Raw genomic sequence first — 26,721 nt, forward strand, 5'->3', positions numbered from 1 at the left:
AACTTTTCTACACTCACTGCTCAACTCCACCGCTGTTCTGAACCATTAAAAGAGGTCACGTAGTACAGAGGAATCATTACCGCAAACACAGGCCACGTTTAATGCTTTTGGTCTCTGGGCTTGGCTTCAGCTTGAGCATGTGGTGTACAGTAATGAAGAATCTGGGAAACAGTGACTGAAGCAATGTTACATGGCAATACTGCAAAATACTATCATTCATATGCAGTGCAGTCTGCAAGTATTTTGGACAGTGAACCTCAAATTCAAGCTGACAGTCCACACTTTTACCTTATATCTCTTGTCTCATTTAAAATTCAGTGTGCTTCAGTACAGAGTCAATGCCACAAAAACAGTGTCTCTGTCCATGTACGTATAGACTGTACTGTCTTTATAATGCAAACAGTGAAAGGTTTGTGAGAGAATGAGAGTGAAAAGGACAAAGAAAGATAGAGAGAAAAGAGAGGGAAGAAGAGACGGGGGAAAGATGGAGAGAAAAAGAGAAAGAGGTGGAGAAACACACATGTAGACGTGGTCCCCAAGCAAGGATCAAGGTTGGAGAATAAAAGGAACAGGAGCTTTGATGTGATGCATGAAGGTAGCAGCAGAGACATCTTGGCTCTGGTCTCTGGGTGTCTTGGAGCCGGCATGGCTCCCATGGCATTAAAATTGTATGGAGGGGCTCACTCATCTCTAATGGGAACTGAAGGCCTCTTCATCCTGCAGTGATGGAGACTGTTCTCCGGTAATTGTTCTGTCTTTTGTTTTGATATTTATTAACTGGGAGGTACAGATGGGTGATGCCTGTTGCCAGAGTTTTACTTCACGATGTGATGGGCGTGTTTGTGCCAGAGAGAAGGTGTGTGTGTTTATGTGTACGCATGTGCGTGCACATGTGTGTTTGCTTGTATGCGTGTGCACATGCAAGCATGTGTGTGTGCACGCACATGTGTGTCTGTTTTGTACACGTGTGTGCACGCACATGTGTGTATGTTTGTACATGTGTGTGCATGCACATGTGTGTATGTTTGTACATGTGTGTGGGTGCAGGTGTGTGTATGTTTGTACATGTGTGTGCACGCACATGTGTGTATGTTTGTACATGTGTGTGTGTGCAGGTGTGTGTATGTTTGTACGTGTGTGTGGGTGTAGGTGTGTGTATGTCTGTACATGTGTGTGGGTGCAGGTGTGTGTATGTTTGTACATGTGTGTGGGTGCAGGTATGTGTATGTTTGTACATGTGTGTGGGTGCAGGTATGTGTATGTTTGTACATGTGTGTGGGTGCAGGTATGTGTATGTTTGTACATGTGTGTGGGTGCAGGTATGTGTATGTTTGTACATGTGTGTGGGTGCAGGTGACACAAAACCATCTGAGCCAGGGCAGCATGTCTGAAAGCTACGACACAGCACTAAATACACATATACAGCCTAAAACACAGATGCACACCTATAAAGCACAAATACATTGCATTGTACAGGAGGTGTGGTCTAGGTTAATACCTGGTCAGTAGACCTCCTGGGAGAAACTATGTTGGAGCATGCAATGGCATTGGTCAGCCGGTAGGAGGTGCTCTCCCCTCTGGAGTAAATTAGAATTCTACTGCCTGACAATGCTGGTGGGAACACTGAGCTATTGAAAGTGTAGCCTTCTGGATCAAAAGTTTAATAAAGGTCATCAAAGTTTTTCTGTCAGTTTTCAAGATCAGTGGAGTTAACAGCAGAGGCATGGGGTATATCACAAAGCAACATTACTGAGTTAGCTGGATATCTTCACAGAGTAAAATCTGGAACTTCAGTCCCTGTTCCAGGTTTGGAAGAGTTCCGGGGTTTACTCTATGAATTTATCAGTTAACTCAGTACTCCCACCATGTTCAATTTCCCACCATAACTGGCTCTCTGTGTGACCCAAAGACACACACACGGGAGCTGTGTGGAGTTACTGCACAGCAGACAGAAAAGCGATTCTGTGAGAGAATCCTCTCTGAATCCTTAAGAGCAAAAACGTAAAAATGGATGCTGTTTCTTTCCTCTCTGGCAGGGTTGGTATGCACTGATATTTTAAATGTTAAATTTGCACAATAGAGGGAATTCTGTTTTAAAAGACACATATTTTCACTAAATATTTTCACAAGACTAAAATTGCTTTGTGGGTACTGTCAGACCTTCAGGAGATCATTGACTGTCTAAACCACAAAACATGCTGTAAAAATGGTGTACATGGAAATAAGGCCACAATGCAGTAATATAAAAGGAGGATTGTATAAAATCTTTTTATTTCTGCATGAACTGAAACAGATATCAAAACAAAGAGTCTAAAAGCATAGACTGTGACTATTCTTGCACATACATAAAAAGGCTGGTAGAACCAAAGGTTTGAGTTGCCTTGAGAATAATGTCCCTGGTCGTTTCAGACTGCAACTTCCAGAAATCTGTTCACAATATGAAATCTAAAACAATACATGACAAATATTTTTTTTTAAAACCCATCTTATTTGGAGAGAGTAAAAAGTGTAAAAAGGCTAAATTCATTTTTTGCATTTCTGTCTGTTTTTATTTGTTTTCTCCCTGGATGAGAGCTATGATGTTTTGTTTATTTAATTGTGTAACTTATTAAAATACTTTCACCAGAAACATTTTTACCTGCCAGAAAGTAAAAGTATCTTCCTGCTGTATTGATAAGCACATTGAACAAATTACAAATATGTGTATGCGCAAAGATTGAACACACACATACACGCACACACACACACACACACACACACGCACACACACAACACATACATAGAGTACCAGTAAATGAATGATCGAGATAGATAGATAGATAGATAGATAGAATGAGGGATAAGAGAAAGTGAGAGTGAGAGTGAGAGAGAGAGGGACAGAGAGAGGCAGAGGGGAAAAGGGACAGCGGAAGAGAGAGAAAAGGGGGTGAATTAAGTCCTTCTGGGCAGAGTAGATGTGATCCATTTTTTTCCTTTACTCCTTGAAAAATTGCTGATAATCTCTGTGTAAAGGTTAGTGGAGGCAGTCATTAGTGTGGCACAGAGGCTTTTAAGAGACGGTAACAATTGTCTCCGACAATTTGCCGTAAATTCTGAAGTGGCCTTATATGTAAGAAGTCATGTAATGCAGTTAGAAAGCACAATTAATTCCCCTTCTCTCACGCCCGAGAGAGACAGCATATTCTTCTCAAATAAAGTCCTGGCTGCACAGTCTGTCATTTCTCCTGGTGTATGGTGTGTCTGCATTTATGTGTGTGTGTGTGTGTGTGTGCATGCATGCATGTGTGTGTACTTGTGTGTGAGTGAATGTGAGAGCATGTGCATGTGTGTGTCTGTGTATACTGTATAATGCAAACACACACACATACACATGCACACACACCACATACCAGGATAGATTTGCTAAAAATGTGATTGATAACTGCAGATATTTTATAGCAGCGTTGTTACAAGAAGGACATAAGAAAAAAAAAGGCCAAGCATGCAGGAATAAGAGCCGAGGGAATTGGCCTCCCCGAAATCAAACTTCCTCCCTCTCTCATGATGTTTTTCTGATTTAAAATCTGAGGAGACCCCCTGGGGTTGAACGGCAGAGAGGAGGGGACCACTCGGTGGAGGAGAACAGGCCCAGGGAGTGTGTGTGGGAGTGTGTCGGAGGGGTGTGTATGGGTGGTGTGTGGGAGTGTGTGGGAGGAGAGCGTGTGGGAGGAGTGTGTGGGAGGAGAGTGTGTGTGGGAGTGTGTGGGAGGGGTGTGTATGGGTGGTGTGTGGGAGTGTGTGGGAGGGGAGCGTGTGGGAGGAGTGTGTGGGAGGAGAGTGTGTGTGAGTGTGTGGGAGGAGAGTGTGTGTGGGAGTGTGTGGGAGGAGAGTGTGTGTGTGAGTGTGTGGGAGGAGAGTGTGTGTGAGTGTATGGGAGGCGTGTGGGAGTGTGTGTGGGAGGAGAGCGTGTGGGAGTGTGTGTGGGAGTGTGTGGGAGGGGTGTGTATGGGTGGTGTGTGGGAGTGTGTGGGAGGAGAGCGTGTGGGAGGAGTGTGTGGGAGGAGAGTGTGTGTGAGTGTGTGGGAGGAGAGTGTGTGTGGGAGTGTGTGGGAGGAGAGTGTGTGTGTGAGTGTGTGGGAGGAGAGTGTGTGTGAGTGTATGGGAGGCGTGTGGGAGTGTGTGTGGGAGGAGAGCGTGTGGGAGTGTGTGTGGGAGTGTGTGGGAGTGTGTGGGAGGCGTGTGGGAGTGTGTGGGAGGAGAGTGTGTGTGTGTGTGGGAGGAGAGTGTGTGTGAGTGTGTGTGGGAGTGTGGGTGGAGTGTGTGGAAGGTGTGTGTGGGAGGCGTGTGGGAGTGTGGGTGGAGTGTGTGGAAGGTGTGTGTGGGAGGCGTGTGTGTGTGGAAGGTGTGTGGAAGGTGTGTGGGAGTGTGTGGGAGTGTATGTGGTGAGCGCGAGGGGGGGGGGGGGGTTAAATGTATAATGTGTATGGGGGGTAAGTAAAATAGCCTGCAGTCTTCTGGGCTTTATGAGTTGAAGGGGGAGGGGTTAGGGGTCGTATTATAGAGTGTGATTGGTTACAGTCATGGGGGAGCAGTGTTGGTTGACAGGTTAATAGAAGGGGGGGGGGTTGTACAGAGAAAAGACAACCTAAACCCCTACTCCGTCATCTCCTCCCTCGTAACATCTCTATCCCCCTCTTTTTTGTCCTTACCCCCCCCACCACAACTTCTGAGAGTGGGAGTGAGTGAGTGAGAGAGAGAGAGAGAGAGAGAGAGAGAGATCTGTTCTTGAAGAAACACAGCACAATACTCCTGCTCTTACTTGTTCTCTCTCTCTCTCCTCTCTCTACCCTCTCTCTCTCTTCCAGTCAGAGAGGCAGTCCAGAGCCAGTCTCTTTCTATCAGCGTAAGAAGGCGGTGGATGTGAGATTGTTTCTCTCAGTGTAAGAAGGCGGTGGATGTGAGATTGTTTCTCTCAGTGTAAGAAGGCGGTGGATGTGAGATTGTTTCTCTCAGTGTAAGAAGGCGGTGGATGTGAGATTGTTTCTCTCAGTGTAAGAAGGCGGTGGATGTGAGATTGTTTCTCTCAGTGTAAGAAGGCGGTGGATGTGAGATTGTTTCTCTCAGTGTAAGAAGGCGGTGGATGTGAGATTGTTTCTCTCAGTGTAAGAAGGCGGTGGATGTGAGATTGTTTCTCTCAGTGTAAGAAGGCGGTGGATGTGAGATTGTTTCTCTCAGTGTAAGAAGGCAGTGGATGTGAGATTGTTTCTCTCAGTGTAAGAAGGCGGTGGATGTGAGATTGTTTCTCTCAGTGTAAGAAGGCGGTGGATGTGAGATTGTTTCTCTCAGTGTAAGAAGGCGGTGGATGTGAGATTGTTTCTCTCAGTGTAAGAAGGCGGTGGATGTGAGATTGTGTTCAGAGCTCACAGTTGGCACTAGACTGACACGGCACTGCCGGGCAGGCAGTGGCTCTGCCCAGGCAGAGGTGGGACTTATGGGGGCCTGGAAACTGAGAAATGACAGCATCCTCCTCCACACCATGTCACAGCAGGTAAGAACATATTCCTCTATACTGTGTTCCAACAGGTAAGAACACATCCTTCCCCACACCATTCCCTACAGGTAACGACGCAGGTGTGCTCCAAATCACCATCTGCTCCTATTATCTTTTGCATTGCTGTTTCACTTTTCATTTACTTGTGTTGTAACGATTCACTGGCATCCCGTCCTTAGTGATGTCTTTACTTGTTCAGGTGTGTGCGTGTGTGCGCGCGCCCATGTGTGTGTAAGGTGCACAATCGTATGTCCACCAACAGTTTTCTCTCGCCTGTACGTTTTCATACTTACAAATCGGGTTAGTAATAGACATTGCTATGGTCAATTAGATGTGGCCATTCTCTGAGCGCTTAATTTATACATTTGCTTTTTCACACCATACGCGTGGCACAGGTTTTCGTATACAAGTCTCTTGTATTTCTTATACATACCTTATGCAAATGCCGGTAGCGCTGGTATATTGAGGGACCGCTGCGGAGCTTTCCTTGTTGCGACAGAAGAACATCCACGTGGGAAGTATTGAAACTTTACAACATTGGATTCCGCTCGGAGAAGTTCAGAGCTGGCTACGGATATTTGGAAGCGTTGTGGGCGCATATCCGGCCCGTGTGTACAGTAGCCTATGCCAGTGTCACATCGAGGTAGGGAGTCATTTGTAATTTGACCCGCGGTCTGTTGCTGTCCGGTCTTGTCTTTCTTTAGAATAACTGTATGAATAAATATCAACGACGAAATGTTTCCTTGTGCCTGGTGGTTCTCCTTGTGTAGCCTATTTGTATATATTTTTTTTCATATTTGGAGCCCATAAACTGCAGAGTAGGCTGAGAAGGACATTTAAAGTTGAGTTGAGTTAAGTTAGGGGTATGTATTTTGTCTGTATTTTATGTTCTCGATGTATTTCCTTGATATTCATAATTTGAAACGTTCAAAAACATACTCATAACATTTTTAAAAAAGCAATTTCATACATAGCATTGATCGTCACGCCTAACGATATGGTCTGGCATAACTGCCGAACTTACTTGTTCAAAGCGTAGGCTATTCTGGCTTGTCTTTGTAGCCAGGGTTTCGTTTGTTTTTTGTAGGCTATGTCATCGGGTAAACGGAATAGAATACCTTTTTGTCACAACTTTTTATTTTTTAATTATTCATCCTTTCCAGGCCAGTAACATTTTAAGAACACCCTCCAAATTTAATTTCATTTAAAAATTCTAATGAAGGCAACTGAAACGGCATACTAGGTCTTTCAAAAGGATATGGAAACAAGACGGCCAATTAAAACATAAAAAAACATTTGTCAAATATTTTACGTGCAGGGACATTTCATCTGAAAACATAGCTTGATTTATTTGGGCTACTGATAATTGGTATGGTATGTTGTGTTAAAAGTTGCAAAAGGTTTCCATTTAGAGTTTTATGGATATACACAACGAACAAATGTATTGGTCTGTGCTGACCATGGAAAGAAAATTAATTCAGTAGCCAATGTAGCCATTATTTAATTGCATATTAAACACCCGTTCCCCCTGTGTAGCCTATATGACAGAACGAATTCAAATAATTTTAGAATAACTTTAATTTAACCGAATTCTACTCAGATAGTTGTAATCAAATGTTTAGCTCTCTCACATTGAGGTAAAACCTACATACCTGCTAAAAAAATAAAACAAATCAAAGAAGGTATATTCAGTCACTAATGTGAAACCATTAATTTGATTTTAGATTAATACACGATTTCATTTTGTTATCAGAGATAGCCTACATTAAACGGATTGCTATCTGGAATGGCGCTAAATTGAAAATAGTTAGAATTTTATTCGCATTTACTGTTGCAGACCCCGACAATTAATAGATTCAGTTGTAAGGCAAGTGTGTGGATATTAATATCGATTTTTCAAAATGCAAAATACCAGCCAAATTGGTGCACAACTGATATACCTTCAGCGCAGGCGCTTTGTTTTTCTCAAATCTAAGCTTTTCTGTTTTTCTTTTATTGTCTTTTTAAAGGCTTCTGTGGCCCTACCGCTTAAGTGTGACAGGTCGACCATGGGCAGACACTTGGACGAGGCACAGGTGCGATTTTTTATGGCGTATTTATAGTGTTGTGTTTTTTGTTTTTATCGGACAGGATAACTTTGTAACACATACAGTTGTATTTTAAAATGTAATGAATTACAGACAGGCAGGCAGACTAACATGTTGTTATTTATGTGATGAACAAAAAACAAAAATCTTTAATCTAAAACAAATCAAAAGGTTAAAAAGATTTTTAAAAGATAAAAAAAGTTTGAAAAAAAAAACCTGGGTGTAGTTTTGAGGAAAATGAAAGTCTCTTCTATAGTACGACGTGAAGCAACACTTTAGGAGGCATGGTATACTCTAGTGTGTGTGTGTGTGTGCATGCGTGTGTGCATACACGTGTGTGTTTCAGTATGTGTGAGCCCTGCTTGTTAAAAGGCTTAGTGGATGGTGTAACCTCACCTTATTCTCCTAAACCCTTGGGCCTGGCCTGCATGTCTCTGGAGAGAGGCGATTAATTGTGGGGCCAGCTCTTACATCGTTAGCCGTCCGCATGTACACTGTGCCCCAGAGAGGCTGCTGCACTCTCTGAGATGGCACACATGGAGGAGCACAGACCCTTAACCACCGGAATTTAACATACACTCTTAGAAAAAAGGGTTCTGAAAGCGTTCTTTAGTTCAAGCATACAATGAATGCTGTAACTTGATAGGGTTCTTCTACAAGATCACAGGGTTTGTATAATTTGACATTTTCACATGTGAATTAAAATATTAAGATGAAAAGAAAATAGGTCACGCTGTAGTTGTGTGCCTCTTCACAGATTCACATGTTTCTGATTTTTTAAACTGCGAACTACAATTTTCACATACGAAAGCAAAACATGAAACAGTATAGACCATTTAAATTTCTCATCCTGAAAACTAATATTAAAACTGTAAAGTATGAAAATAAAGGTGGGACTATTTTTATACTTCACATTTCGAGTGTTCACATGTGGTTTTTGAAAATGAAGCTCAGAGAAAACAAGAGGAAAGAAGGGATAGAGGAGAGGAAAAAGACAGTTAAAAGAGAGGAGATAGTTCCACAAGAATCTTTCTCAGAATAGGTTAATTTCAGTGTTTCAGATATTCTTTTCTGTATCTGTCATTTATGAGAACTGTGTTGATGTGCAATATGCGATGTGCAACTCTATACTATAGTACCTGTAAAACAAAAATGAAATTATACAGTAAAATACTGGTCATTTGGTTGGCAGAACTTTACTGTATACATAATGGTAACAATATTAAATTAAATTAAATTTTATATGTATAGTGCTTTTCACAGAAGACTGCCCCAAAAACGGATAGTATCTGCTAAGAATACGGCAGCAGGCTGTATATCAAACAAACGTAACTTCAGTGTAAATAATATTCTTATTTACATTCTAGCTATATGCAGTTTGAGTCTTTTGCTCTTTTAAAGGCTTTTTATGTCAGCTTATTTAATTTTCTCAGAGGGGCAAATGAAATGAATTTTGCTGAGAGGAGATATGGAATATTCAATTTCATCTTTTATTGTTTCCTGAACTGGGAGAGCACTGCCCATCACGCTAAACTCCTGTGGTGGATTGCTAGCCCACCACCCTCTCTCATTAGCAGGGTAGGGAAGGTGGGGTGTGTGTGTGTGTGTGGGGGGGTGCTCTATGATGTGCCTGCTCTATGGGGAGCTGGTAATGGTTTTCCTCAGAAACCCCCGCCAATTACGGACTTGAACCGCGCAGAATGTCAAGTGTTAATTTTTTACCTCTTCCTCCCAGTGGACATGTAAGGGGTCAGGTTATGAGCAAATACCTGTCAGTGAAAGCTGATTGGCTGGGAGGGTCCCCTGGGGAAGGGAAAAACCCTGACGGACAGCTGTGGTCCTCAAACCCTGGGATGAGAGCTCTGCCATGAGAACGGAGGGAAGAGAGGGTGTTGCCATAGCCACAGATCACAGCAAATTTACATAGGTAAATAGGTAAAACAGGAACAGAGGGGATTAACTGTGACATCATTTCAGAACAAAGTTACAGAAACAGAGGGGATTAACTGTAACATCATATCAGAGCAAAGCTACAGGAACAGACGGGATTCACTGTGACATCATATCAGAGCAAAGCTACAGGAACAGAGGGGATTAACTGTGATATCATATCAGAGCAAAGATACAGAAACAGAGGGGATTAACTGTGACATTATATCAGAGCAAAGCTACAGGAACAGAAGGGATTCACTGTGACATATCAGAGCAAAGATACAGGAACAGAGGGGAATAACTGTTACATCATTTCAGAACAAAGGTACAGGAATAGACGGGATTAACTGTGACAACATTTTGGAACAAAGTTATAGGAACAGAGGGGATTAATGGTGACATCATATCACGGCAAATCTACAGGAACAGAGGAGATTAACTGTGACATCATATCAGAGCAAAGTCACAGAAACAGAGCAGGCTAACCACAGCATCATATCATAATAAAGTACATGAATAGAGAACTAACCACAGGATTATATCAGTGCAGTCTGGTTCTGTTCTATTCTGTGCATCCTCTTCCTCAGAGTGTTATTACAGGCCATATTTCTGCATATATCAACGCTTATTACCACTTTAATGCCCCAGAAGTCCCACTCTCTAATCCCACATGGGTACAGACGCAGTTTGAATGCTGGTTTTACATTTCATTTGCATGCGTTTACCAACAATGGGGTTCAGTTCTTTCCTGGTGGGGGATGTTCTGAGGAGGAGGCTGGGGAGTGTTATTCTGCTGCCCTGTGAGTGCTCAGGCCCCTCCACAACAACAACTATGAGCATAAGTATAAAAATGACTATAACGATAACAACATGAGCATCCACACTGATAAACCATAACATTCGGTATATAGTCCCTCCACTACATCTTCTGCCATTTTGAACGTGACTCCCTGTAAATTCGGATGGATTTTGATTGTCGGTCAGTGTTTCATCATTCATGTAGCAGGTTAAAATGCTCTGAAAGTGATCCCAATGACATTGCTCTTCACTGTCCTTGTTGTTATAGTTGTGGTGTGGACTCTACCATCCTCTGAACTTTTAAAATGACATATTTATAGTTATCGTTATCGTCATAGCTCTTGGTGTAGACAGGCCAACTGCCCTGCTCCATTCTACTGTCCTGTAAGTGTGCTATTCTACTACCCTGTGTGGTAAAATTGCTTTGCCTGCATTTTAAGGTGCACTATAGGACAGAGCGTGTGGTCATAATTATACTGAAGTTAAGTGGCTCTGCAATCATTTGTGACAGGCCATATCCAGCCAGGGGGAGGGGCTCGGAGCAGACCAGGCTGCTGAATGGCAGTTGTGTAATGGAAGGTGGACCAATCAAATAGCCACAGAGGGGTCAGAATTGTAGTGCATCTGTGGAGTTATGTGGCTGAATACGGCCCAGTGCTCTGAGTGTTAATATTAATATATTAATATGAATATTACTGCTGAGGGTCACTATGGTGATCTTCCCAAAAATAGGAAGAGACTCTCAGTTTCCCTATGACGGTTTACAGAGTGTGGGGGACTAAACTGAGACTCATCTCCAGAACCGTGAATGTGGCGGCACAGTACAATCAGCGCAGGAGTAATCGGCGCCTGTCGTTCCCTCTAATGACCTGGGAAAACAGAGTACTAAAACATGGCCGATGTTTGTCTTGGCGCAAACAGTCCGCAGATAAGACGTGCTGCTGATTAGCGCGTCGGAGCCAAGACAGAGCTGAATCTGCGGCTCTGATTACAGAAGTCCGCTGTCACCCTGTCCACTGCAGATACCACAGTTTGTGTGTGTGTGTGTGTGTGTGTGTGTGTGTGTGTGTGTTTTTCAGTGTTTATTCTCAAGTGTAGTGTATACACATTCTCAAACACACACAAACCACACACACATGCACAAACACGCATACACGAACAAACATACACACACATGTACATGCACAAACACACATACAAACACGCACACACACGCACGCACGCACACATACACATACACACACACATTTCAGTTTATCTGTAGGCCTGACCTTTGGTAGGGAGATTTCATCTAGTGAAACTTGGTTTACCTGTCCAAAGGTGTGCCCATGTGTCCCTCCAGCCTGGCTGCTGGGAAGGTGACAAACACGACAGACGATGAAGAGGCACCTGTCGTGTACCTGCACCTGCGCACATGAATGCATTTACATAAAGCATTTAACATGTCCACCAATCACGTGTGTGCAGGTCTGTGTTTGTGCATGTCTTATGTTGTGTGTATGTGCATGTGTGCATGTGTGTGTGTATGTAGGCTTGTGTTTGTGTGTATGTTATGCTGTGTGTGTGTGCGTGTGTGTCCTGTGCTATCTATGAACTATTTGATATTTGTGGATAAAACTATAGGTTTTATAAGTTCTAGAACGCACATCCACACTTTATAATCTTAAAGCCCCATTTCTTTACTCTTACAGTTCTACATAGCCGAGTCATGTGTGTTTTTTCCCTGTTTTCTTTTGTCTAGATTTGGACCATCATCCTTGTGAAATTACCCTTGCTTATATGGTGAAAACTATAGCATGACTGTTCCTTTCTGTTGTCATTACAGTCTAAAATATTCTTGTGTCTATATTTGTTAAATTATATTAATAATAATAATAATAATAATAATAATAATAATTGTTATTATTAGTATTATTATTATTATTGTTGTTGTTGTTATTATGATTACTTATAACATCTTCTGAAATGGTAAATCTCACTGAGGAAGACTGATTTTATACCTGAGGTATTTGAACGCATTAGTGATGGGATAAAACTAAAATTGAATAGATTGCTGTCAGGTGTATTACATGCAATTTTATTTGGATTACCGCATCCTGATTGAAAATTTCAGCTTCAGTGGTGCTTTAATTAATTACCCCTGGCCACACTGAGACTTGTGGCAACAGCAATTAGCCGGCGATCTTAGCTGAGTGCTGATCTGCATTCTGTACAGCTGCTGCTGGCACGCGGGTCTGCTCCAAGCAGCCCAAACCGGGCCTCGCCTCTCAGGCTCACGTACTGGTCCTGCTGGAAGACGCTGCTCAGCAGCTCCACTGCGTTTGGCTCCAGTGTTTCAGCTGCTCTTTCCAGTGTGGGTATTTCAACCACCGTTTCAATGTAAAGTCAAGATTTCACAAAGCTGGATTAGTCAGTTGGCTGGAGTGAAACCAAGACCAGCTCATTTTACCTCAAGGCATGTTTTAGGCTTGCAAAAGTTCCTGATTTTACTCAGTGAAGTTGTCCAGCTAACTCAGTGGAAGTGGGGTGTGGGGTGTGGGGTGTGTAATTAAAATGTAAACTATAATAATTAAACTGAAACTATAACCACAACAAAATATCAAGCTCATTGTGTACTTGCTCTTGTGGATCAGGTCTTTTACAGTTCTTTGCAAACTCTGCTGCTGTTTTCAGCCGGCATTCATTTGACGGAAGTATGAAGCATAAGGTTAATCGATGCTCCCTTCAAAATCATTAAAATAAGGCACCTTAGAAGGCATCTTAGAAGGCATAATTTTTTGCACACTTTGGAATGGGATGGCACTCGAAGCCTTCCTGCCTTAGCATACTGCCTAAGAAGGGAGCAATTTTGCTGTTTTGGACCCAGCCAGTGTGTGCCAGCGAATGCACCGCTGTGCTCTGACCTCTGACCTCTGACACTGCTGCAGTCTCAGCTCCACTGCAGTCACATATCGGTGAACTTTGTAAGGCTGATAAACAGGACAACTGGTGGACTTTTCCTTCTGTCACATTCAGTCACACGCGGTCACACTGTCACACACGTGCACATGCACACACACATACACACACACCCACACCAACACTCACACACACACACACACACACACACACACATGCACACTGCCCCCTTCCACAGATACACATAACCCCTGTACCAACCCAGACACACTCACACACATATACACTCATATATACAAAAGCATGCATCCACACACACGCCCGCACGTACATGCACCCGTCCCCCGCCTACACACACACACACACACACACACACACACAGTGACAGTAGAGGGACATGTACTGTGTCCCTGTAAGATCGGTACACTGTATCTGTAGGGTGTGTGTGTGTGTGTGCTACTGGAGTTCAGACTCATAATGTTCGGCTGAAGTGGAGTAACGGGGAACTGGACTGGATTTCTCATCATGCAGAAAGAGGTACTGAGATTGAGGGTCTTTCTTGTGTATAATATATTTTTTTCTTGGCAATATAGTGCCTGGATTTAGATTGTAGTTTTCTTTGACTTTGAGGTTTTGGTCTTGACAAAAACAGCGTCCTAAGTTCAGCAATCACCAATGTATTTTCATTGTGATTACATACCAATACTTCGCATTTACTTAACCTATTTCACCTAGGCTTGGATGTAGCTATACTTTACACCCCACTTGCATTTTAAAACAGCGGTAGGATATTATCTTAATTTGAAAAAATCTCAATAGAGTACTTATGAAGTGTAAGTAAGCACATGTGCCTGGAGCTGTTGTGCTGTGTGAGCAAGGGGGCAAACTCTGTAATGCTCGCTATGATTACCCAGATATATATCAGCAACCAGGGTCCAATCTGTCAGGGACAATCAGATTAAAAATCTCATTGTCAGTCTGAAGTCTGTGAAGCTAATTTGACCTGAAGCGAAATGCAGATGTTACTGGAATGTTTTGTTAATGTTGTAACATTGCCGCTATGTTGCGGCAACATTGTGAGAATGTTTTGTGTTCGCTGGGATGCTTCTCAAAATACTCAGATGAATATGACTGTCTCTGAACATGTCTTCTGTACACTTCTAACCTGCAGCATTCAAGTGGTCATATCTCTCACCTATATGTCTCACTTCTATATGTCTTTGGTCCCTGTTTTCTGCAAAAGTCAGTTTCACATCTCGCAACACAATCCGTTTATAATGTTTACTGGGGACAGGTGCTTCATCCTGAAGGCTCTCTGAATGTTCTGTGAATGTTTGAATGTTGGATAGCTGTGAAAGAGACCTCATTATAATATACTTACTGCTTACAATTTATCCATTCCTTTTATACTTATACAGTATATACATAGTGTACTGTTATGTTGTGTTTTGTACAAAACGGTTTTAAATGGCTTCATTCACCCTAGTTTGTGATGCACTTTTTTGTTTTTATTTTGTTTCAAGAAACATGCTACATAATTGTTCTGCAGCTCTTATTATAGGGTAACAAAACAAGCTTTTGGCACAAATCACTTGCTGTGTTATGCTGTGGCAGAATGACTGTGCTAAGTAGTGGCACAAAGTGGTTTGAAAGTGTGACTTTATTTCTCTATAGTAAGGATTAGCTATGACATATGACTGTGTAGAACAGGTTATCTAGACAGCAGTTTAACTGTGCTAAGACAATATGACTGTGCGGTTGCAGTACAGGTTAACTGTGTCCATCACCCAGGTGGGTGCTGCACATTGGTGGTGGCTGAGGCAGGTTCCCCCCTCATCTCTGTAAAACATTTGAGTGTGAGGAAAGCTCTATGTGAATGTGATGAATTAACTGAGGGCAGGACTGTGCTGCAGAAACAGAGGTTACCTGAAAGCTATGGGTAACAATTTATTTTACAGCCCGTTAATTACCTAATATTAACCGTGTAAATACCAGGTACTTATTAGGTAACTACATATTTTGATTTCAGAGGTCAGCCTTGCTGAAGAAAACTGCTCAAGCTATGTTTTGAAACAGCAGGTAGCTGGTTGACCAGTGTCACACGCCGAGACACACCCCAGAGAGGATAGATGAGCTGGACACAGGGAGATATAGAAATTCTGGATTCCACAGGCGTTTTATTTCTTATGCGGAGCAAGGAAGGAAGAGAGAGCAAAACTGACAAAGAAACAATGAAGCGTTAGTGAGCCGTGTTTGTGCCGTGTTTACCTCTCTGTCTCTGCAGGCGATTCGCTGCACTCTGCTGAACTGCGCATGTGAGAGCTTTCAGCCCGGGAAGATCAGCCTGAGGACATGTGACCACTGCAAGCACGGCTGGGTGGCCCACGGTGAGACTCACACACTCAGTCTCACACTCATTCCCACAGAGGGCCGTGTGTATGCAGATTTTCACCCCAACCAATTAATGCTGCCTTAACTGATTCCAATTACTAATTCAGCTATATTCATTAAGGCACAGCATTTAAGCAACAGTTGTTATTTAGACAACACAAATAACACATTTAACCTCATATACATTATGTGCAAACTTACAGCCAGGGAATTCATCAAATAATTGTACTAATTAAGTATTCACACAGCCCTCCATGGCACTGAGTTCGAGATCACGGCACTACAATGTCAGAGTCAAAGCTTATCCTCAAATTTAACCCTGAAATTTAACACTGACACCAATTCATGCCAGTCGCTGGAGATCTAACACCCTGTAGGTTTTCACTCCAAACCTAGCAAGGCACACCTCTTCAACACTATTCAGTTGCAAAATAGTACAACAGGTGTGCCAAATTAGGGTTGAAATGAAAACCAACAAGACAGCAGATATCCAGGAGCAGATGTAATGTATTATTTTTTTTAATTTAAGCTTGATTCAAAACACTGTATGAGATATGTCTGATAAGCTTCCTCTTTGGGGTCAGGGAATTGTACCTGCCTGGTACATTTTTATGTTTTGGGAAATTACCATTGGAGATTATCTTTCCAAATCAGTTGGATATATAAAACAAAAAACGATTATCCCTGAGACACGTGTCTGTCTGTCTGTCCCTCCCAGCGCTGGACAAACTGAGCACGCAGCACCTGTACCACCCAGCCCAGGTGGAGCTGGTGCAGTCCAGCGTGGTGTTCGACATCAGCTCCCTGATCCTGTACGGGACGCAGGCCCTCCCCGTTCGGCTGAAGATCCTCCTGGACCGGCTCTTCAGCGTGCTGAAGCAGGACGAGATCCTGCACATCCTACACAGCCTGGGCTGGACCCTGCGGGACTATGTCCGCGGATACATCCTGCAGGTACGCCTCACGGGCACTCTCTCCGAAATGAAGCCACAGCGGGGGCGCCTTTTCCAAGTGTACCCTGACATTACAGTACCCTGGTGTAAAATCCAGCTATGACCAGCTTCAAATTACCAGCTACCAGCTGTTTTTTCAGCAGGGTAATGCTCTCTTTGGTTACAAATTAGTATGTTTTCCAAGCAGAAAATATACAAATGATAAATTGCTGGCTAGGGGTACAATTTTATTTACCAATAGGGCACTTTTTGTACCTTTATTTATGAGTGTTTTATGTGTGATTATATACAGGACATGATACAAATAATGGATGCTAAATAAGGTGTGTCGAACAGCATGTGTGCGTTTGTGTGCTTGCGTGTGTGTGTGCATGTACATGTGTATGCGTGTGTGACCAATTTTTCAGCAAATTTCAGAAGAATATCCTTTCACCTGATTGTGCAGTTTTGAACGAAATCGTCTTTTGTTGAAAATCGTTTTTTAAATTGTATTGGCATTTAAAGAGTTCATATGAAATGGTGGTTTGCCTCTTAAGGAGGTGCTTTTCTAAGTCCAAAGTAGACAGGCATGAGTGAGATTAAACGGTGATATTTACTGCACAGTAAATGTTCGGCTGAATCATTGAACCCGGGTTGATAACGGAGCACAAGAGCTGCGATTGTGGTAATCGCACTGAGGCCAAACTGGCCCTGCTCTTCTGCATTAATTACAACCGACCGCTCGAGTGTTGACAGCTACATAAGGTTTTCATTTGTCCTGTCACTGATCATTTACTGGACATGAAATACAGATGCATCAGCAAATGGCAGCAGTTGAATAAATATATCTGTGTAAAATTAATTTGTGTGGGTACACAGCATGAGATGGAGCTTGGAGTGGGTGATTCTTACGGTAATTATGAGATTGCTGTTATTAAGCTCACAAACAGTGCGTCACCCATATTGCTGAAGGGACTTACAGGATGCATAAGGTAATCACAGTGCAGATGTCAGGTGTGTGTGTGTGCGTGTGTGTGTGTGTGTGTGTATGTATGTGTATGTGTGTGTGTACTGTGTGTGCCATACAAATTATGACACTCAAAATTAAATAGAATTAATATTGCTGGTCCATGCAACAAATCAACACGGTCAAAGCTACGTGTATATAGTAAATACGTACATAATTGAATGTGAAAATTCTTTATTTCTTAAGAACACTATAGCGGTACTTTTAAGTGTCTCTAAACTCTCATATTCTTCAGAGGAACAGTTTTAAAAAAAATATGCTCAGCATAATTATTCTTCTGAAATATACAACATTACATACAGTCCATATATACACGCACACACTGTTCTGGTTCTCCTTAATGAAACCAGCCTTCATTAATATTTAAATGAGAGATGTACACCCTCAGTACGTGATTAGCATAACGACCAATAAGTCCTGGATTTCTTCACCGCTAATGAGAGTAATTCAAGATCACTGTCACCAGCTAGGCTTAACAGTCCAGGCTGAGCTGTTTTTAATGAAACATTCACAGAATAAATTGATTGTTTCAGGAAATGGTGTAATGGTGCTTTTGACCCTTGACCTTGCGTTCGAGAGCATTACAGCCGTACAGGATGTGGGGCGATTAAGGCTGAAGGGGAAGTGATGTTGTTATGTTATCGGACAATCATTTTTAAAAAGCCAGCTCACTTTTAAACTCCAACACACCTTTAATTTGTGATACACACATGTGAAATTATACGACAATGTTTTGATCCTGTCTGGATCTTTCTCAGATAAAGGGGAATCTCACAAATTAAAGGTGTGTTGGAGTAACTGTGAGGGCTTTTTTGATTATGACTGATACATTATCTCAGCCCCAGCCCCTTGTTTCAGGATGTGCATTATTCGCAGTGCAAGCCTCATAATGGCTTGCTTGACTGTCATTCTGAAAATCTGCTCCTTGTGTTGGCAAATGGCAATCAAAAGTCTAGAATCAAGACTAGATACTGAAAGCTTCCATATACCTGCACTATGGAAGTGATTGAATACACCTGACTAATCAGAAACAGCTGTCCAATTATTTTTGGTGCCCAAAATGTGGGGCCTATGTATAAAAAGGGATGCAATTCCTACACGGATTCCCCAGTATAGCTGTGAATACCCTCAAATTAAAACTGACAGTCTGCAGGTTAACCTTCATGTTTAATTTCAAATCCAATGTGCTGGAGTACAGGGCCAAAAGAATAGAAATTGTATCACTGTCCAAATACTTACGGACTGCACTGTATACTGGTTTTGTCACAGGACACCATGGGGAAGGTTCTGGACCGCTGGAGCATCATGTCGCAGGAGGAGGAGGTGGTGACGCTGCAGCAGTTCCTGCGTTTCGGGGAGACCAAGACAATCGTGGAGCTGATGGCCCTGCAGGAGCAGGAGGGGCGGACGGTGACCATGCCCCCCTCTGAGGGCGAATCTGGGATCAGGACGTTCATAGAGAGCACCAGCCCCACCCGAAGCCCTGCCCTCCTGGCCCGCCTACAGGGCAGGGGCCCCGACAGCGTCCACTATTTTGAGAACCTCCCCAACAGCCTGGCCTTCCTGCTCCCCTTCCAGTACATCAACACTGGCTCCGCCCCCTCACTCGGCCTCCCGGCCAATGGACTTACGCGGTCGCCGAGCCTGCCAGCCAATGGGCTCACGCAGGAGCTGGGCTTGCCCAATCAGAGCGAGCCGGTAGAGGTCAAAGGGTCAGAGGCGTCTCTCTCACCCTGCTCCAGCCTGGGTGCCCCGGTGGGGAGGATGGACCCCAAGGTGGAGCCGTGCAGCACGCCTCCGCACTCCCCCAGCCCGCCCCAGCACCCCCACCTGCTGAAGCCTGGTCCACGGAGCCTGCCGTTTGGCACCCTGTCCTCCAGGCCGCATCGCATGCGACGCCTGGGCGCGGCGTCTCGCAAGGGCCGGGTCTGCTGCAGCTCCTGCGGCAAGACCTTCTACGACAAGGGCACGCTGAAGATCCACTTCAACGCCGTGCACCTGAAGATCAAGCACCGCTGCACCGTGCAGGGCTGCAACATGGTGTTCAGCTCGCTGCGCAGCCGAAATCGCCACAGCGCCAACCCCAACCCGCGGCTGCACCTGCCCGTGCTGCGGAACAACCGTGACCGCGACCTCATCCGCTCTGCCAGCCATGCCCACTCAACCACAGCCATCATGAATGGCCCCACCCACTCGGCCACGCCCGTCATCTCTGCTGTGCCTGTAATCTCTGTCCACATGGCCACGCCCCTCCTGCCGGTCACACCCACCTCCAGTTTGGACCCCCAGCTGCAAGGCTCTTTAGTTTTCCCCTCCCTGAAATCCGTTCAGCCAGCACAGCCCATACCGCCATTTTACCGCCCGCTGGTGCCGCCCCCTGGCGCTCTCGTCCACTCCCCGGTCTCTCTAACTTCCCCCACCAACGGCCCCTCCCTGACTCATCCCATCTCCTGTAGCCCCCGCCTCCCCCTCCAGGACCCTGGCCCCGAATCGGCCCCCAAAAAGAAGCCCCGGAAGTCCAGCATGCCCGTGAAAATCGAGACGGAGGCGATGGGCACGGCTGGGGAGTACAAGGAGGTGGAGGATCCTGGAGACAACCATGGTAACAACAACCGCAGCGTTAGCAACAGTATCCGGGACAGCCAGCTATGTTCTCCTTCCCCAGGAGAGCGGAGTTCAGGCCCCGCACCTCCGTGGTCAGAGGAGGACTGTAGGGAGCACAGCCACCAGGGGGCGCAAGAGAAGGAGCTGGAGGTGTGTGACTTTGTGACTTGCGACAGGGAGAGGAGCAGGGTTACCGAGCAGGAGGAGGAGGAGGAGCTGAGAGATCTGAGGGAGGAGAAGGAGAGCAATAGCCACTCCTCACCGCCTCCCATCCAGCCGCTCGTTGCTGTTAAAGAGGAGCTGAGTGACCCCACGTTCAACATGTTCTGCACCAGCAAGAGGGACCCAAAATCCAGCCTGCAGCCCAATTCTGATCTATACCCAAACTTCGACCTATACCCCAACTCTGACCTACACTCCAGCTCCAACATACACCCCAACTCCAACCTACACCCCAAATCCTGCCTACATCCCAACTCCAACCTACACCACAACTTCAACCTACTCCCCAATTCTGCCCGACTCCCTAACTCTGACCTACATCCCAAATCTGGCCTATACCCCAACTCTGACCTACACCTAAACATTGAGCAACACAGCAACTCAAACCTAAATCCCAAATCCAGCCTACACACCAACTCTGATCTACACCCCAAATCCAGCCTACACCCAAACTTCGACCTAAACTCTAACACTGGCCTACACCCCAACTCCGGCATGCACCACAGGACCTGCTACGTCTGCCAGAAGAGCTTTAGGAGCTCATACAGCGTGAAGCTGCACTTCCGGAACGTTCACCTGAAGGAGATGCACATCTGCACGCTGTCCGGCTGCAGCGCTGCGTTCCCCTCACGGCGCAGCCGAGACAGGTGGGTCCCCCAAACGTTGCCTGAGACCCCAAAACTGTGGTCACACAGCCCCAGGCCCCACACCTTTACATGAACACCTCATGCACCTCACCTGAGAGAGCACGGTGTCTGTAAAATAACCTACCTGGGTAATGTACAGAACATAGTCCTGCTTATTAGTACCGTATGTAGGCTTCAGACCTGGGTCAAATACGTAATTGATTTGCATTCAAATACTTTTATATGAAGCTTTCTAATCAACTCAGTTTGAGCAATTTAGCCGGCCCGAGGGCTGGGTTTGCACTTTTTCTGAGTATTTCACAAGTTCACCAGATAAGCGTTGAAAAGTATTTGAATCCCTTGATTCCATTCTCCCAGTCAATTACAATATAGAGTATCAGTAATGATTGGCCATATTATGCTTATAAATGAACATGTACACTTACTTGAGGTCTGGTATGTATACATGTTAATTTATAAGCATAATCGGGCCAATCATTACTGATACCCTACATTGTAATTGACTGAAAGAATGGAATCATGGGACATGTAGGAAGCATAGTAACCCTCCTGCCTGACTGGGCAATTATCCAGCTAGCAAGCTACAGTGGAATGGAAGTCTATACTGATAATAATAATCTAAGGTTAAAAATAGATTAAGAATCTAATTCACTTGCTACCTAATTTGTAATATAACGATAACTTTTATTATGTTGAGAGGGTTTTTCCTGCAGAAATGATGTGTGAAACTGAAATGACTGCAGTGTCACATCTGAATGCATAGCCACAGTCACACAAGCATCAGTTTGCTTAACTAAGGAAGATTCCTGGGTGCAAATGTTAGTTCTATTTGCATGCAGGAGCGTTTTCCCTTGAGGATGAAAAATAATGCTGTACACGGCTAAATTCATGCCTCTCCTTAATGAGCTGGTACACAGAAACAATGGAAAAAAACAGATATTGTGTGACAATTGGTGTGATTGTATTCCAGATTGACTAAAACCACGGCCTCAATGGATTCATAATATTATTATTGTTATTGTTATTGTTATTGTTATTATTAGGGGTCCAAGCACAAAGTTTGGTGTATTGCACTCATTCTAGCATGGTGGTCCAGGCTGAAGCCCAGCCAGGGCCCTCTCTCTGTGGGGCTTGCATGTTCTCCTGTGTTGCATTTGTCTGAAGCACTTTCAGAAAATCTCTTATCTTTCCTTCAGTCCGGAGCTTTAGCTGCCTAAACTTTCTCTTACATGTTTGAGTCTTTCAGTAATTGGCGTGCGCCAGATTTGATGCCGCCGCTCCAAAAAAAAGGAAAGGGAGCATGTGTCCTTATTTCAGGTGATAACGTGATGTTAACCTGCACAAGGTTACCTGTTACATACAGGTGCATACATTAGCGACGGGAAGCCTGTCAAACCGCTGCATGTTTTAACATATACCAAGGTGAGGGTGAGGAGATGCGACGTATACTCGTTAGCACGTCGGAGCAACACGCCTAGGAATACGCTCACATTAGCAGCTGGCCTGTCTGTCACAGTTCGCTGCTCAGAGCTCACCGTGTCACATCAACCATCAAACTATTCTACAGTTGGGAAGTTCAAATGTCAATCTTTACAAAGTATAGAATACAAATCGGAGTTGAAAAATATAACTCAGGGCTGCCCAACCCTGCTCCTGGAGATCTACTCTGCTAGTCAGCTTTCATTTCAACGCTAATTTGGCGGATCTAGTTCCAGTAATTGTCAGCTTAATGAGATCTCTAGCTGTTGAATGAGGTGTGCTTTATTCAGGTTGGAGTAAAAACCTACAGGATAGTAGATCTCCAGGAACAGGGTTGGGCAGCCTGGCTCTAGCTGTTGAACGAGATGTGCTTTGTCAGGGTTGGAGTGAAAACCCACAGGACGGTAGATCTCCAGGAACAGGGTTGGGCAGCCCTGTAATCATACATTTTATCTTTTCCATCCTATACTGTATACTGTATATGCCCCTGAAACTCAAACAACAGTTTGTTTACGAAAAAGTGTCTTGGATGACAAAAATATTGAGTTGAAAATACTGATTTATTTCTGGAATGTTCCTTGCAGTGTAGGTTTCAGTGTAGTAGAATGTTTTAGAATGCTTCAGAGTATTTAATCATCATCCTTGTATTCATCATCCTATTTCATTGTCCTGGTCAGAAAGCTCTGAATATTAACTACCAGACCAGGGACATAAGAATTTATATTTAACATGAATTATCTCTTATTATTGATAAGTGCTTCTGTCATATACTGCATATGTTCAGAGTATGGATGTGCTATACATGTTCTACAGTAGCATTTTAGAAAAAGGATTCAGTTTGGCCTACCTAGCATTTTGTGACCGGGGCTGAATCTCTTTGTACTGCTTCCATATTTTACAGCTGCTGAACTCCCATTGAATCATGGGAAGCATTGACCTGCTCTTGTTGTGTATTATGTATTGTGTTATGTATTATAACAGAAGCACCTGAGGGAGGGGAGCAGGATCATAAAAACCAAGACAACAAAACTTAATTTTTAAAATTACATTTTCAAACCATAATTTTCCACATCCGTGAATTGCGTTGATACAATGATATAATGTAAATGGCTAATGCCGATCCCCACAATCAGTGTCATCCGACTGGAGGGAGGCTCAGGGGAAAGGCCTCAAAGTGTTGTCTTGTCTTATTATTTGTTAGTTGGTTGTAGTTTGGAATTACAGTATATTCCCACAATCAGTGTCATCCAATTTAAGGGCCCCAATGTGATTGTCTTGTCTTGTTATTTGTTTGTTGTGTGGATATATTTATTATTTTATTTCTGTATTCCTTTATCTACAATGTCTTGTCTTTATAATTCTTTGTAATTGGCTGAGTGTAAAGCACTTTGAGCTACATTTTTGTATGAAAGGTGCGATATAAATGAAGTTTTTTATTATTATTATTGTTATATTAAGGTTGTAAAGAACAATTTGCACAGGATTTGCAGAGAATTCTGATATCCGTGCCAATCAAAACTGTCAAAGCTCATACATTTAACAGTGGGTTTACTATTTAGAGGGCACCGTGTCCTGTGTCTGTAGGTGCAATAATGATTTAGGCGTCACTTAACATAAACAGCTCTTACCCTGGCATCGCAGAGACGCAATAAGCTCAGATATGCAGCGCTAACTGGCCTCCCATTCACACCTCATTTCAATAAGTGCCTGATTTACTTTAACAGGAAAACCAACAACAGATGCTTTTTAAAACAATGCAATTAGTTAATCTCACTGCACCCCCTCCCAGTCCTCATTAACGCACTGTAAAACAAAGGAAGGATCGTATTAAACACAAGAGTCCAAATTACAAATTACTAATAAAACCCAGCTACAACTTCTTACAAACTAAAACATTATTACATAACTATATCTACCAAATAACAATTTAAGCATACAGTAGTTTCCAGTGATTTCAAGTTTTAGACTGTGAAGATAATGGATGTGTCTTAGATATGATATTGGGTGTGACTTAGAGAGTGATGCTAATGGATATGTCTGAGATACTTTATGATAATGGATGTGTTGAGACACCAGACAGTAAAGATAATGAATATGACTTATATATGATTATAATGAATGTTTTAGATAGACAAACTAATGGATGTTTTAGACAGTGGTGATAATTAATGTTTTAGACAGATTTGATAATGGATGTTTTAGACAGTGATGATAATTAATGTTTTAGACAGATTTTATAATGAATATTTTAGACAGATATGACAGTGGATGTGTTTTAGACAGTGATGATAATGTTTTAGACTGATTTGATAATGAATATTTTAGACAGATATGGTAGTGGATGTGTTTTAGACAGTGATGATAATGAAACTGTTTTAGATATAGATGATAATGGATGTCTTTTAGAGCGACAATAATGAAAGCATTCTCTTGTTGCCACAGGCACAGCTCCAACATAAACCTGCATCGGAAGCTTCTGACCAAAGAGCTGGATCACCTGGCCCTGGACTCACCCCCAACACCCCTGCCCCCGATCCTTAGCGGCCATGAGCAGGGTGCTGAGGCTGTGGGGGGACGAGAAGGCGGGCGTGGTCGAGGTGAAGAGTTCTGCCCCATGATCGAGTGCGGCTCACACTCCCCTGAGCGCTCCATATCAGCAGAGCTCCGTTCGACCTCCAGTGCATGGTCCAGTAACAGCGCTGAATCAGACCCAGGGAGCAACGAAGGTGCCCTGCTGAACGAAACGGAGGCCGTCGGTGATGGGGACTACATCTGCCAGAAGGCCGAGCAGCTTGGGGACACTGGCTTGAGCGAGAGTCTGGGTTGTAGCAGCGAAGCAGCAGGTTGGCAGCAGTGTGACCCCTCCCCCTTGTGTCACAACTCCGCCCCCTCACCATGTAACTCCTCCCCTTTGTCACAAGGTTCCTCCCCTGCCCCGGCGACCCCGCCCCCCCTGCAGTGCTGCTCCGGGCCACTGGGGGCAGTGGTGAGCGCAGCATTCCGTGGCTCATCTGCCACGAAGCCCTCAGCGATGGAAGGTCCCTGCGGATCCATTACTGCACTGTCCTCCTACGGGAGCATGCTGCGGAGCCATGCGCGATTCCCCTGCAGAGACAGACGCAGCCAGAACCCCACCCTGCATAAAAACACAGCCCCCCTCACAGCCATGATGGACTGATACAGCCCCCTGCCCGCAGGGCCCCAAGACCTGCACCCCTCAAACTTCATCCACTATACCACAGATGATCAACCCTGGCCCTCCAACCCACATCAGCCCTGCTTTTCTTTTCTCCTGGGTAATTAGCATGTAGCCATGTGTATAAGGTGCATGACTGGGACTTGATTGGGTTGGTGGGTCAAACCCCGGTGTAGCCAGGATAAGATCTGTACAGTTGTTGGGCCCCTGAGCAAGGCCCTCAACCCCACATTGCTCCTGGGGGGATTGTCACCTGCTTAGTCTAATCAACTGTAAGTCCCATTAGATCAAACCATCAGGTAAAATAACTGTAATGTAATGTAATTAGTGCTACTGATTGACCAGACTGTCTTGACTCCCAGGTAAAGGGAGGGTGGAAAACCAGCAATTCTCAGCCTGTGAGGACCATGCATGACTGATCCTCGCATTAGACACTCATTCTGGTGCTGATTTCTGCTGTAGCCCCCCGGGCATGAAGAGAGAACACACAGCTCAGATGCAGAATATCTGATATTTGTCTGATATTTCTTAAAATGGAAAATCTCCTTTCTTTTCCATCACATCCTGGAAATAGGAACCATCACATCCTTTTTAACATGGAAATCCCTCTTTCATATGACCACAAAAAACTCTATTCAAACTGTCTGTGACTGTTGCTTGCAGAACTAATCCTAATGACAAAAGAGAAAGATAAAATAAATCTTCTTGGTGTTTTTGTGCTAATATTTGTTTCCTAAAGACTGCCTTTTATTCGAACATCATCCCTATCATCTGTAAATAATTCCCCAACAGGCTTCTGCTGTAAAAATGTATTGCTTGTTGTTTTGTTTTTAAAGTTTCATGCTTGTTCAGTACTTCAGTGTAGTATGGTTGGTGAGCCTTCTGATTAGATTGATTAATTAATTCCTATCTGAGTGTCCCAGTGTCACCTCTCAAACTATATTATAACCTAAAGCCTAACATTTGTTCCAAGCTTGA

General features: G+C 43.9%; 1 protein-coding gene across 1 annotated transcript; it reads left to right on the top strand.

Moving 5' to 3' along the window:
• The first annotated feature begins 5,470 nt into the window (after positions 1-5,470).
• On the top strand, positions 5,471-25,725 carry LOC133131513 (zinc finger protein basonuclin-2-like). The gene is made up of 7 exons (XM_061246895.1): positions 5,471-5,527; positions 7,540-7,599; positions 15,530-15,632; positions 16,355-16,590; positions 18,865-20,291; positions 20,928-21,068; positions 24,990-25,725. Exons 1-7 carry the CDS (start codon positions 5,471-5,473, stop codon positions 25,723-25,725), a joined length of 2,760 nt encoding a protein of 919 aa, XP_061102879.1.
• Positions 25,726-26,721: the final 996 nt, after the last annotated feature.

This window comes from Conger conger, chromosome 6 (genome assembly GCF_963514075.1).
Source record: "Conger conger chromosome 6, fConCon1.1, whole genome shotgun sequence".
Taxonomy (NCBI): Eukaryota; Metazoa; Chordata; class Actinopteri; order Anguilliformes; family Congridae; genus Conger; species Conger conger.